Source organism: Ruditapes philippinarum, unplaced genomic scaffold (genome assembly GCF_026571515.1).
Source record: "Ruditapes philippinarum isolate M1 unplaced genomic scaffold, ASM2657151v2 ctg301_1_1_1_1, whole genome shotgun sequence".
Lineage (NCBI taxonomy): Eukaryota > Metazoa > Mollusca > Bivalvia > Venerida > Veneridae > Ruditapes > Ruditapes philippinarum.
In genome coordinates, this window is record NW_026860295.1 from 215,112 (window position 1) to 227,416 (window position 12,305).

The 12,305-nt window shown below is 34.2% G+C and overlaps 1 protein-coding gene across 5 annotated transcripts in view; it reads left to right on the top strand.

The window, feature by feature from the left end:
- The window catches only part of LOC132759576 (battenin-like), a 295,062-nt gene that overhangs the window by 69,231 nt on the left and 213,526 nt on the right, over positions 1-12,305 (top strand). For all 5 annotated transcript variants that reach the window (XR_009629738.1, XM_060751386.1, XM_060751389.1 and 2 more), the window contains one exon: positions 1,624-1,676. Coding sequence is in view for 4 of the 5 variants with exons in the window: in XM_060751386.1 (XP_060607369.1) it covers positions 1,624-1,676 (53 nt within the window). In the remaining variant the exon portion in view is untranslated. The remainder of the gene's footprint in view (positions 1-1,623; positions 1,677-12,305) is intronic.

Sequence of the window (12,305 nt, forward strand, 5' to 3'; positions counted from 1 at the left end):
GACACACTACAAAAATTGTTCAAATGTCCCTCAGGCTGGGCTCGAAATTGGCCCTGACCCAGGGATCAGTTGTTTTCATTATATGTACATAGTAAAAACTTAAAAAATCTTTGAAAACCACCAGGCCTTAAGGGCTTTTATATTTGGACCATATGTGACAAGACAGAGGGTTTAAATTTATAAAAAAGGAAACGTTAAGATTTGTTCAAACATTTCTTTGTTTGCTTTTAGAAAAAGTAAAAAATGGAGCGTTGCCCCCGCCAGGCGGTGGCTCTTGTTCACAATATGCTCATGTGGTAAAAGGTTAAGAAATATTATAACTTCTTTACTTTTTAAGGTATCTACTTCAAACTTCAAATATATATTTCTTATCATTACACACATGTTGTGTGACAAGGTCCATAACTATAGTGTGACTATTTCCAAAATAATTCTCCTTTGAAAATGGAATTTAAGTTAATAACTATAACTTTTTGTCATAAGAAGAAATATATTTATATTATAATTGAATTTTCTTTCATACTTTAGTCTTCCTTACTGAGTCCAGTATTTAATTAGTCGAGCTTCGCTGTCTCCTGTGACAGCTCTTGTTTCACATGACGTCACTGATATAACGTTCAAACAATTGGCAGGGTTTTACATTATTGCAAAATTGTTTCTTGTTTCTTACTTTACTTTATATTATAAGTTACGTCTTTATAAGACAGAACAGACGGGGCGATAACGTGTTACTACGAATTTTGAAATGATCATACTAAATTCTATGTCAATAATTTTTCTACCACTATGCAGAATAAGCTGATCAAGAATAAGTTATATTTAATAATGATACCACATTTTGTTGTATTTCATGTAAGAATAAAAATTTATGAGGACAGTCTCATTATTATGTTGAACAGCCCTCGTACTTATACTTGTAATTATAATAAACTATATATGTTATGTAAACATCAGTTTTTAAGCCACAACATATAATCAAACCTAAAAACAACATCTTTATTGTATTATATCGCTTGCCTTTAAAAAAATTAAACAAAATTACAATGGAGCCCCCAGTGATATAGTTAGATTTGGTGAAATTTGGTAATTTTTCAGTTATTTTATTGTATCGTGTTAAATACATACTTTCCTGTCAATATGCATGTTTGAAGCCATTGCCTTGAATTTGCACATCAGTGAGTGTCAGTTTTTGTATTTCAGAAAAGCAGTAATTGATTACCATCTCATTGGCTGCGTCATCATTTATATTTTGCTTATAAGAGCACTGTTACTTTAATTAAACATGCACTGTAATATATATAATATACACTGAACAATTTAAGTCCTAAACGACCACTTAGTATTTTGTAAGTTTGAGGCTTACTGTTTGATAGAAATGCATAACAATATTGGCGATTGAAAAGCAATTAATGGATAACATATAGCAAAATGTATGGTTGCAATTACCAACAAAATAAAGTTCTGGATAAATTTCAACAAAAGTTCCTAAAGAAATAAAAGTCTGTTCAGGGTATATGTAATAATGTATATAATTAGTCTAAAAATTTATAATGAAACTACATAAAATCCTGTGTCATGGAGATGGTGGCAGCCCTTGTTTAAAATTTTAACTTTCTTTTTCAGGTTTATTTGGAGTTGCCTATGCACCAAGTTTTTGGTTTTCCCTGGTTTGTATAGTAAGTACAGTCTGATACAATTGTAATAGTGGCAGTTTTAAATAAGATTTATTCGTACATATAGCGATCACAATTTGGCCGTAATAAGGAACATGTATTCTGTGGATTTGTTGTTGGGATACAAATAACAACTAAGTAAATTTAAATAAATCAAGTCCCAATTATGAATATAATATATCTATGAATGAAAAGTTTATTAAATAATTTCTAAGTAAAGATTCCTATTTATGATTAGTACAGCTTTATGCAGTTATAAATAAATTGATAGAAACAGTTGATTTAAATTAACACTTGAAAGTGTTTTCTTTAAGACTGAAGTCTTTAATTAAAGTCAAGGCTTGATTTGTTGTACTGACCTAGACGGTACAGCACCACACTAACTAACAATGACAAGTTTCGGTTATTATTTGTTTCGAGACATTTCGAGATACATTTTTTTTTGGGGGGGGGGGGGGGGGTATAATTATACGTTTGGGGGGGGGGGGGTATATAGGAGTCACCCGGTGGTCGGTTGGTTGGTTGGTCTGTCCAGATGTCCGTTGTATTTTCCTTGTCCGGAGCATAACTTGAAGTCTAATGGTTGAAATTCAATACAACTTTATACAATGGTCAAGCACATTGAGAGGAAGTGCAGTGCACAAGAACCATAACTCTATCTTCACTTATTACAGAGTTATTGCCCTTTGTTACTTTTCCTTGTCCTGAGCATAACTTGAAAACTACTGGTTGGAATTCAAAACAACTTCATACAATAGTCAAGCATGATAAGGGGAAGTGCAGTGCACAAGAATCATAACGCTATCTAAAGTAATTTCAGAGTTCTTGCCCTTTGTTACTTTTCCATTGCTTTCTTTTGTCCGGACAATAACTTGAAGACTTATAGTTGGAATTCAATATAACTTCATACAAGGGTCAAACACATTGAGAGGAAGCGCAGAGCACAAGAACCATAACTCCATCATGACTCATTATAGAGTTATTGCCCTTTGTTACTTTTCCTTGTCCGGAGCATAACTTGAAAACTACTGGTTGGAATTCAAAACAACTTCATACAATGGTCAAGCACAATAAGAGGAAGTGCAGAACACAAGAACCATAACTATCTAAAGTAATTACAGAGTTATTGCCCTTTGTTACTTTTCCATTGCTTATTTTTGTCCGGAGCATAATTGGAAGACTAATGGTTGGAATTCAATACAACATAATGATCAAGCACATTGAGAGGAAGTGCAGTGCACAAGAACCATAACTCCATCTTGACTAATTACAGAGTTATTGCCCTTTGTTACTTTTCCTTGTCCGGAGCATAACTTGAAAACTACTAGTTGGAATTCAATACAACTTCATACAATCATCAAGCACATTAAGAGGAAGTGCAGTGCACAAGAACCATAACTCTGTCTAGAGTAATTAGTGAGTTACTGCCCTTTGTTACTTTTCCTTTTTTTTTTTTTTTTTTTTGAAAAGTAGTATTTGGAATTCAATACAATTTCATACAATGGTCAAGTATATTGAGAGGAAGCGTGAGTGCACAGAAACCATAACTCTTTCTTGACTCATTTAAGAGTTTTTGCCCTTTGTTACTTTTAAATGTCCAGTGCATAACTTGAAATTTTATGTTTGGAATTCAATAAAACTTCATACAATGATCAAGGGCAGTGAGATGAAGTGCAGTGTAGAAGAAGCATAACTCTATTTTGACTCATTACAGTTATTGCCCTTTGTTACTTTTTTGTCCAGTGCATAACTTGAAAACTAGTAGTTGGAATTCAATCCAACTTCTTACAATGGTCAAGCGAAATGAGAGGAAGTGCAGTGTACAATAACCATAACTCCATCTTCAGTATTTGTAGAGTTATTGCCCTTTGTTCCTTTTCCTTGTCCGGTGCATAATTTAAAACTATTGTTAGAATTCAATGCAACTTCATACAATGGTCAAGCCCAATGAGAGGAAGTGCAGTGCTAAAGAAGCATAACTCTTTCTGGATATATTATAGAGTAATTTAATAAAACTTCATCAATGGTCAACCATATTGTAAGGAAATGCAGCATACAAAAACCAGAACTATCTTTAATTGCCCACAACCATAACTTTATTTCAATTCTTTAACAAGGTATTCTGTTACTTGTAACTTCCTCATTTTTGAAGCAGTCTTATGGGGGTATTAATCACATTAAGTGATAGTTCTAGTTATTGACAGATGTATTTCATATTTGGTAAAAAGATAACTTGCATGATATTTAATATTTGATTGAGGAAGTGGGTCTAGGGTGCCAATAATAGATTTCTTCACAGTTACTTATACAGCCAACGGAGTAGTGGCAACATCATAATATGGATCACTTCTAAAGAGTCCGTCTGTCTGTCCCTTTGTTGCAAAACTTGCCTGGACTACTCCACATAAACTTCTGGTGCAATTTCATCCAATCTTTACAGCAATGATTAGTACCAAGTCTAGTTGTGCATATTGTCAGCATTTTCCGTTCAATGATTTTTAGCTCGACTTTTTTTTTTGAAATAAAAAAAAGTAGAGGTATTGCTATAGTGGCGGCGGCCTTGCCGTCCGCAAACTTGTACCTGGATCATAACTTTTTAGCTCACCTGTCACAAAGTGACAGAGTGAGCTTTTGTGATCGCTTTTCTTCCAGCTTCCGTCCGTCGTCCGTCTGTCCGTCATCCGTCGTCCGTAAACTTTTACTTTAAATGACATCTCCTCATAAACCACTGAGGCAATTTCATCCAAACTTCACATGAATGTTCCTTTGGTGGTCACCTTTAAAAATTGTTGAAAGAATTTAATTCCATGCAGAACTATGGTTGCCATGGCAACCGATAGAAAAAACTTAAAATATCTTCTTTAAAAACACAAAGAGGTAGAGCTTAGATATTTGGCATGAAACATCTTCTAGTGAGTGTCTATCAAGTTTGTTCAAATAAAAGTCCTGGGATCAAAATTGGCCCCGCCCCGGGGGTCATTGATTTTCCCTATATGCATATAGTAAAAACTTAAAAATCTTCTTTTAAAGAACCTAAGGAGCTAGAGCTAAGATATTTAGCATGAAACATCTTGTAATGAGTGTTTATCAAGTTTGTTCAAATAAAAGCCCTGGGGTCAAAATTGGCCCCGCCCCGGGGGTCATTGATTTTCCCTATATGCATATAGTAAAAACTTAAAAATCTTCTTTTAAAGAACCCAAGGAGCTAGAGCTAAGATATTTAGCATGAAACATCTTGTAATGAGTGTTTATCAAGTTTGTTCAAATAAAAGCCCTGGGGTCAAAATTGGCCCCGCCCCGGGGGTCATTGATTTTCCCTATATGCATATAGTAAAAACTTAAAAATCTTCTTTTAAAGAACCCAAAGAGCTAGAGCTAAGATATTAAGCATGAAACATCTTCTAATGAGTGTCTATCAAGTTTGTTCAAATAAAAGCCCTGGGGTCAAAATTGGCCCCGCCCCGGGGGTCATTGATTTTCCCTATATGCATATAGTAAAAGCTTAAAAATCTTCTTTTAAAGAACCCAAAGAGCTAGAGCTAAGATATTAAGCATGAAACATCTTCTAATGAGTGTCTATCAAGTTTGTTCAAATAAAAGCCCTGGGGTCAAAATTAGCCCCGCCCCAGGGGGTCATTGATTTTCCCTATATGCATATAGTAAAAACTTATAAAATCTTCTTTTAAAGAACCCAAAGACCTAGAGCTAAGATATTTAGCATGAAACATCTTCTAATGGGTGACTACCAAGTTTGTTCAAATAAAAGCCCTGGGGTGAAAATTGGCCCAGCCCCAGGGGGTCATTGATTTTCCCTATATGCATATAATAAAAACTTATAAAATCTTCTTTTATAGAACCCAAAGAGCTAGAGCTAAGATATTTAGCATGAAGCATTTTCTAATGGGTGTCTACCAAGTTTGTTCAAATAAAAGCCCTTGGGTCAAAATTGACCCCGCCCCAGGGGGTCATTGATTTTCCCTATATGCCTATAGTAAAAACTTAAAAAATCTTCTTTTAAAGAACCCAAAGAGCTAGAGCTAAGATATTTAGCATGAAACATCTTCTAATAAGTGTCTAGCAAGTTTGTTCAAATAAAAGCCCTTGGGTCAAAGTTGGCCCCGCCCCAGGGGGTCATTGATTTTCCCTATATGCATATAGTAAAAACTTAAAAATGCTTCTTTTAAAGAACCCAAAGAGCTAGAGCTAAGATATTTAGCATGAAACATCATCTAATGAGTGTCTATCAAGTTTGTTCAAATAAAAGCCCTGGGGTCAAAATTGGCCCCGCCCCAGGGAGTCATTGATTTTCCCTATATGCATATAGTAAAAACTTAAAAAATCTTCTTTTAAAGAACCCAAAGAGCTAGAGCTAAGATATTTAGCATGAAACATCTTCTAATGTGTGTGTACCAAATTTTTCAAATAAGAGCCCTGGGGTCAAAATTGGCCCTGCCCCGGGGGTCATTGATTTTCCTTATATGTGTAAATTAGCAAAAACTTTAAAAAAAATCTTCTTTGAAAAACCCAAATAGCTAGAGTTTAGATACTAAGCATGAAACATCTTCTAGTGAGTGTCTACAAAGTTTGTTCAAATAAAAGCCCTTGGGTCAAAATTGGCCCCGCCCTGGGGGGTCATTGATTTTATTTATGTGTATAGCAAAAACTTCTAGTGAGTGTCTACAAAGTTTGTTCAAATAAAAGCCCTTGGGTCAAAATTGGCCCCGCCCTGGGGGTCATTGATTTTATTTATGTGTATAGCAAAAACTTAGAAAAATCTTCTTTGAAAAAAACCCCAAATAGCTAGAGTTTAGATATTAAGCAAGAAACATCTTCTAGTGAGTGTCTTCAAAGTTGTTCAAATAAAAGCCCTTGGGTCAAAACTGGCCCCGCCCCGGGGTGTCATTGCTTTTAACTATGTGTGTATTGTTAAAACTTAAAAATGTTTTTTTTTTAAAAAACTCGGCGAGCTAGACCTTAGATGTTTAGCATGAAACATCTTCTAATCGGTGTCTACCAAGTTTGTTCAAATAAAAGCCTTGGGGTTTAAACTGGCCCCGCTCTGGGGGCCTATATACAGGTGAGCGACTTCAGGGCCATCATGGCCCTCTTGTTTATTTCTTAGTGTATTGTCTTCATACTTGGCCACAACAACCCTTGGGACAAGACCTTTCAGTAGACCACACTAACCTAGACCTTCATCCATAATTGACCTTGACCTTGACCAAAGTTAAAATTCCAAATTTTGCTTGTTCATGCTGTTATTGGCTGTAACTTTGTTATTTTTGAATGGATTGTCTTCAAACTTGAACATAATAATCTTCAAGGATATCCCTTAAAAATAACCAAACAGACCTTGACCTTCACTCATAAATGACCTTGACTTTGAAGGTCAAATTATTGAAATTTTCATGTTTTTGGCTATTATTGGCTGTAACTTTGTTATTTTTGAATGGATTGTCTTCAAACTTGAACATAATAATCTTCAAGGATAACCCTTAAAAATAACCCGTCAGACCTTGACCTTCACTTATTAATGACCTTGACTTTGAAGTTAACTTTGCTATTATTGAAGGGATGAACTTCATATTATAACAGAACATACTTAAGGAAAAGACCTTGTTGTTTATCGTGACTTCACCATGTGACACCACGTGACACCACCACGTGACACCACCACGTGACACCACCACATGACTTCACCACGTGACTTCACCACGTGACTCCACCACATGACTTCACCACGTGACTCCACCACATGACTCCACCATGTGACTCCACCATGTGACTCCACCACGTGACTACCACATGACTCTACCACGTGACTTCACCACGTGACTTCACCAAGTGTCTCCACTACGTGACTCCGCAACGTGACTCCACCACGTGAGAGACTCCACCACGTGTCTCCACCACGTGACTCCACCAAGTGTCTACACCAAGTGACTCCACCATGTGACTCCACCACGTGACTCCACCACTTGACTCCACCATGTGACTCCACCACGTGACTCCACCACGTGTCTCCACCACGTGACTCCACCACATGACTCCACCATGTGTCCCTACCAAGTGACTTTACAATGTGACTCCACGACGTGACTCCACCACATGACTCCACCACGTGACTCCACCATGTGACTCCACCACGTGGCTCCACCACGTGACTCCACCATGTGTATCTATATATAGAATTTTCTATTTATAGAATGATGTGTTTCTATTTATAGAATTTTCTATTCATAGAATTGTGTGTTTCTATTTATAGAATTTTTTATTTATAGAATCGCGTGTCTCTATTTTTATATATATATATATATGAATTAGTATATTTATATATACAAAATATATAGACAAAACTAATGTGACAGGACAGACCGATTAATTTTATAAAAAGGAAACATTAAGATTTTGTTCTAACATTTCTTTGTTTGCTTTAAGAGAAAGTAAAAAGTCGAGCGTTGCCCCCACCCGGCGGTGGCTCTTGTTAGCTCGCAAAAAAAAAGTAGAGGTAATTTTATGGTCGGCGTTGCCGTTGCCGTCCGCAAACTTGTACCTGGATCATAACTTTTTTATTTCTTGGTGTATTGTCTTCATACTTGGCCACAACAACCCTTGGGACAAGACCTTTCAGTTAGACCACACTAACCTTGACCTTCATCCATAAATGACCTTGACCTTCAAGGTTAAAAGTCCAATTTTTGCTTGTTCATGCTGTTATTGGTGTGTATTGGCTGTAACTTTGTTATTTTTGAATGGATTGTCTTCAAACTTAAACATAATTATCTTCAGGGATATCCCTTAAAAATAACTAGACAGACCTTGACCTTCACTCATAAATAACCTTGACTTTGAAGGTCAAATTATTGAAATATTCATTTTTTTGGCTATTATTGGCTGTAACTTTGTTATTTTTGAATGGATTGTCTTGAAACTTGAACATAATAATCTTCAAAGATAACTGTTAAAAATATACCGAAAGACCTTGACTTTCACTCATTAATGACATTGTCTTTGAAGGTCAAATTATTGAAATTTTCATTGTTTTGGCGGTGACTGACTGTAACTTTGCTATTATTGAAGGGTTCAACTTCATATTATAACAGAACATTCTTAAGGACCAGACCTTGTTGTTTATCAAACCCAAATTTGCTTGGGCTCTTTAATGACCTTGACCTTGAAGGTTAAATTACTGAATTTTCTCAAATTTTTGCATTAAATGACCATAATTATATATTTATTGGTGTGTGTGTGTAAATATATATATACATACATATCTATCATCATCATCACGACGACGACGACGACAACGACGACGATTATGTCATGTTTCTATTTATAGAAATTGCGTTGTGTTTCTATTTATAGAAATTGCGTCATGTTTCTATTTATAGAAATTGTGTCATGTTTATATTTATAGAAATTGCGTCATGTTTCTATTATAGAAATTGCGTCATGTTTCTATTGATAGAAATTGCATCATGTTTCTATTTTTAGAAATTGCGTCATGTTTCTATTCATATATAATACAAAATAGATGAACAAAACTAATGTGACAAGACAGACCAACTAAATTTATAAAAAGGAAACGTTAAGATATGTTCAAACCTTTCTATGTTTGCGTTTAGAAAAAGTAAAAAGTCGAGCGTTGCCCCCGCCCGGCGGTGGCTCTTGTTAGAATTGCGTGTTACTATTTATAGAATTGCGTGTTACTATTTATAGAATTGCGTCTTTCTATTGTTAGAATTGCGTGTTACTATTTTTAGAAATGCGTGTTACTATTTATAGAAGATGCTTGTTACTATTTTTAGAATTGCTTGTTACTATTTTTAGAATTTTGGTTTCTATTTTTAGAATTGCGTGTTTCTATTTTTAGAATTGCGTGTTACTATTTATAGAATTGCTTGTTACTATTTTTAGATTTGCGTGTTACTATTTATAGAATTGCCTGTTACTAATTTTAGAATTGCGTGTTTCTATTTATAGAATTGCTTGTTTCTATTTATAGAATTGCGTGTTTCTATTTTTAGAATTGCGTGTTTCTATTTCTAGAATTGCATGTTACTATTTTTAGAATTGCATGTTTCTATTTTTAGAATTGCATGTTTCTATTTTTAGAATTGTGTGTAACTATTTATAGAATTAGGTGTTTCTATTTTTAAAAATTGCGTGTTTCTATTTTTAGAATTGTGTGTTACTATTTATAGAATTGCGTGTTACTAATTTTAGAATTGCGTGTTACTATTTATAGAATTGCATGTTACTATTTATAGAATTGCGTGTTTCTATTTTTAGAATTGCGTGTTACTATTTTTAGAATTGCAAGTAACTATGTATAGAAATTTCTTGTTACTATTTTTGGAATTGCTTGTTACTATTTTTAGAATTGCGTGTTTCTATTTTTAGAATTGCGTGTTTCTATTTTTAGAATTGCGTGTTTCTATTTTTAGAATTGCGTGTTACTATTTATAGAATTGCGTGATACTATTTTTAGAATTGCGTGTTACTATTTATAGGATTGCGTGTTTCTATTTATAGAATTGCATTTTTCTATTTATAGAATTGCTTGTTTCTATTTTTAGAATTGCGTGTTTCTATTTTTAGAATTGCGTGTTTCTATTTTTAGAATTGCATGTTACTATTTTTAGAAATTGTGTTAATATTTATAGAATTGCTTGTTACTATTTAAAGAATTGCGTGTTTCTATTTATAGAATTGCGTTTTTCTTTTATTAGAATTGCTTGTTCTATTTATAGAATTGCGTGTTACTATTTTTAGAATTGCGTGTTTCTATTTATAGAATTGCGTGTTACTATTCATAGAATTGCGTGTTGCTTTTTATAGAATTGCTTGTTACTATTTTTAGAATTGCGTGTTTCTATTTTTAGAATTGCGTGTTTCTATTTTTAGAATTGCGTGTTACTATTTATAGAATTGCGTGTTACTATTTTTAGAATTGCGTGTTACTATTCATAGAATTGCGTGTTTCTATTTATAGAATTGAGTGTTTCTATTTATAGAATTTAGTCTTTCTATTTATTGAATTGCGTGTTTCTATTTATAGAATTGCGTGTTTCTATTTATAGAATTGCGTGTTTTATAGAATTGCGTGTTTGTATTATATATATATACAAAATAGATAAATAAAACTAATGTGACAAGACAGACCAACTAAATTTATAAAAAGGAAACGTTAAGATATGTTCAAACCTTTCTATGTTTGCGTTTAGAAAAAGCAACCTTGTACCTGGATTATAACTTTTTTAGTTCTTGGTGTATTGTCTTCATACTTGGCCACAACAACCCTTGGAACAAGACCTTTCAGTAGACCACACTAACCTTGACCTTCATCTATAAATGACTTGACCTTCAAGGTCAAAAGTCAAAATTTTGCTTGTACTTGCTATTATTGGCTGTAACTTTATTTTTTGAATGGATTGTCTTCAAACTTGAACATAATAATCTTCAAGGATATCCCTTAAAAATAACCAGATAGACCTTGACCTTGACTCATAAATGACCTTGACTCTGAAGGTCAAATTATTGAAATTGTCATTTTTTTAGCTCACCAGAGCCGAAGGCTCATATCAAAGGGGGATGCTCCGTCGTCTGTCGTCCATCGTCATGCGTCAACAATCGTCTTCTTTTCTGAAACTACTGGGCAGATTTACTTCAAATTTGGTCTATAGCATCCTTGTGACAGTCACACTTGAATTTGCTCATGTCATTCCAATTGGCCCCTTTAAGGGGTCAGCAGAGCTAAAAATAGAAAAACCTTTAAACATCTTCTTCTACAGAACTAATTGATGGATGATCACCAAACTTTGTCTGTAGCATTCTTGGGTAGTCTTTTATCAAGTTTGCTCATATTAATTTGATTGGCCCCTTTTAGGGGTCTCTAGGGCTAAAAATAGAAATACCTTTAAACATCTTCTACAGAACTAATTGATGGATGATCACCAAACTTTGTCTCTAGCATTCTTTGGAAGTCTTTTTATCAAGTTTGCTCATATTAATTTCATTGCCTCTAAAGCTAAAAATAGAAATACCTTTAAATGTCTTCTTCTACAGCACTAATTGGTGGATGATCACCAAACTTTGTCTGTAGCATTCTTAGGTAGTCTTTTATCAAGTTTGCTCATATGAATTTGATTGACCCCTTTTAGGGGTCTCTAGGGCTAAAAATAGAAAAACCTTTAAACATCTTCCACAGAACTAATTGATGGATGATCACCCAACTTTGTAGCATTCTTGGGAAGTCTTTTATCAAATTTGCTCATACGATTTTGATTTGCCCCTTTTAGGGGCAGCTTAAGCTAAAAATAGAAATACTTTTTAACGTCTGCTTCTACAAAATTAATTGATGGATGATCACCAAACTTTGTCTGTAGCATTCTTATGTCAATTATCAAGTTTGTACATAATAATTTGATTGGGCCGCTAATTATGAAGCTAAATAAAGAAGAACCTTTGAACATCATCTCCTAGTGAAATATTTGATGGATGATCACCAAACTTTGTCTGTATCATTCGTAGGTAGTCTTTTATCAAGTTTGCTCATTAGTCATATTAATTTGATTGACCCTGTTTAAGCTAAAGGTTTAATTCCACAGGTCATGGCATTTCTTCAAATTA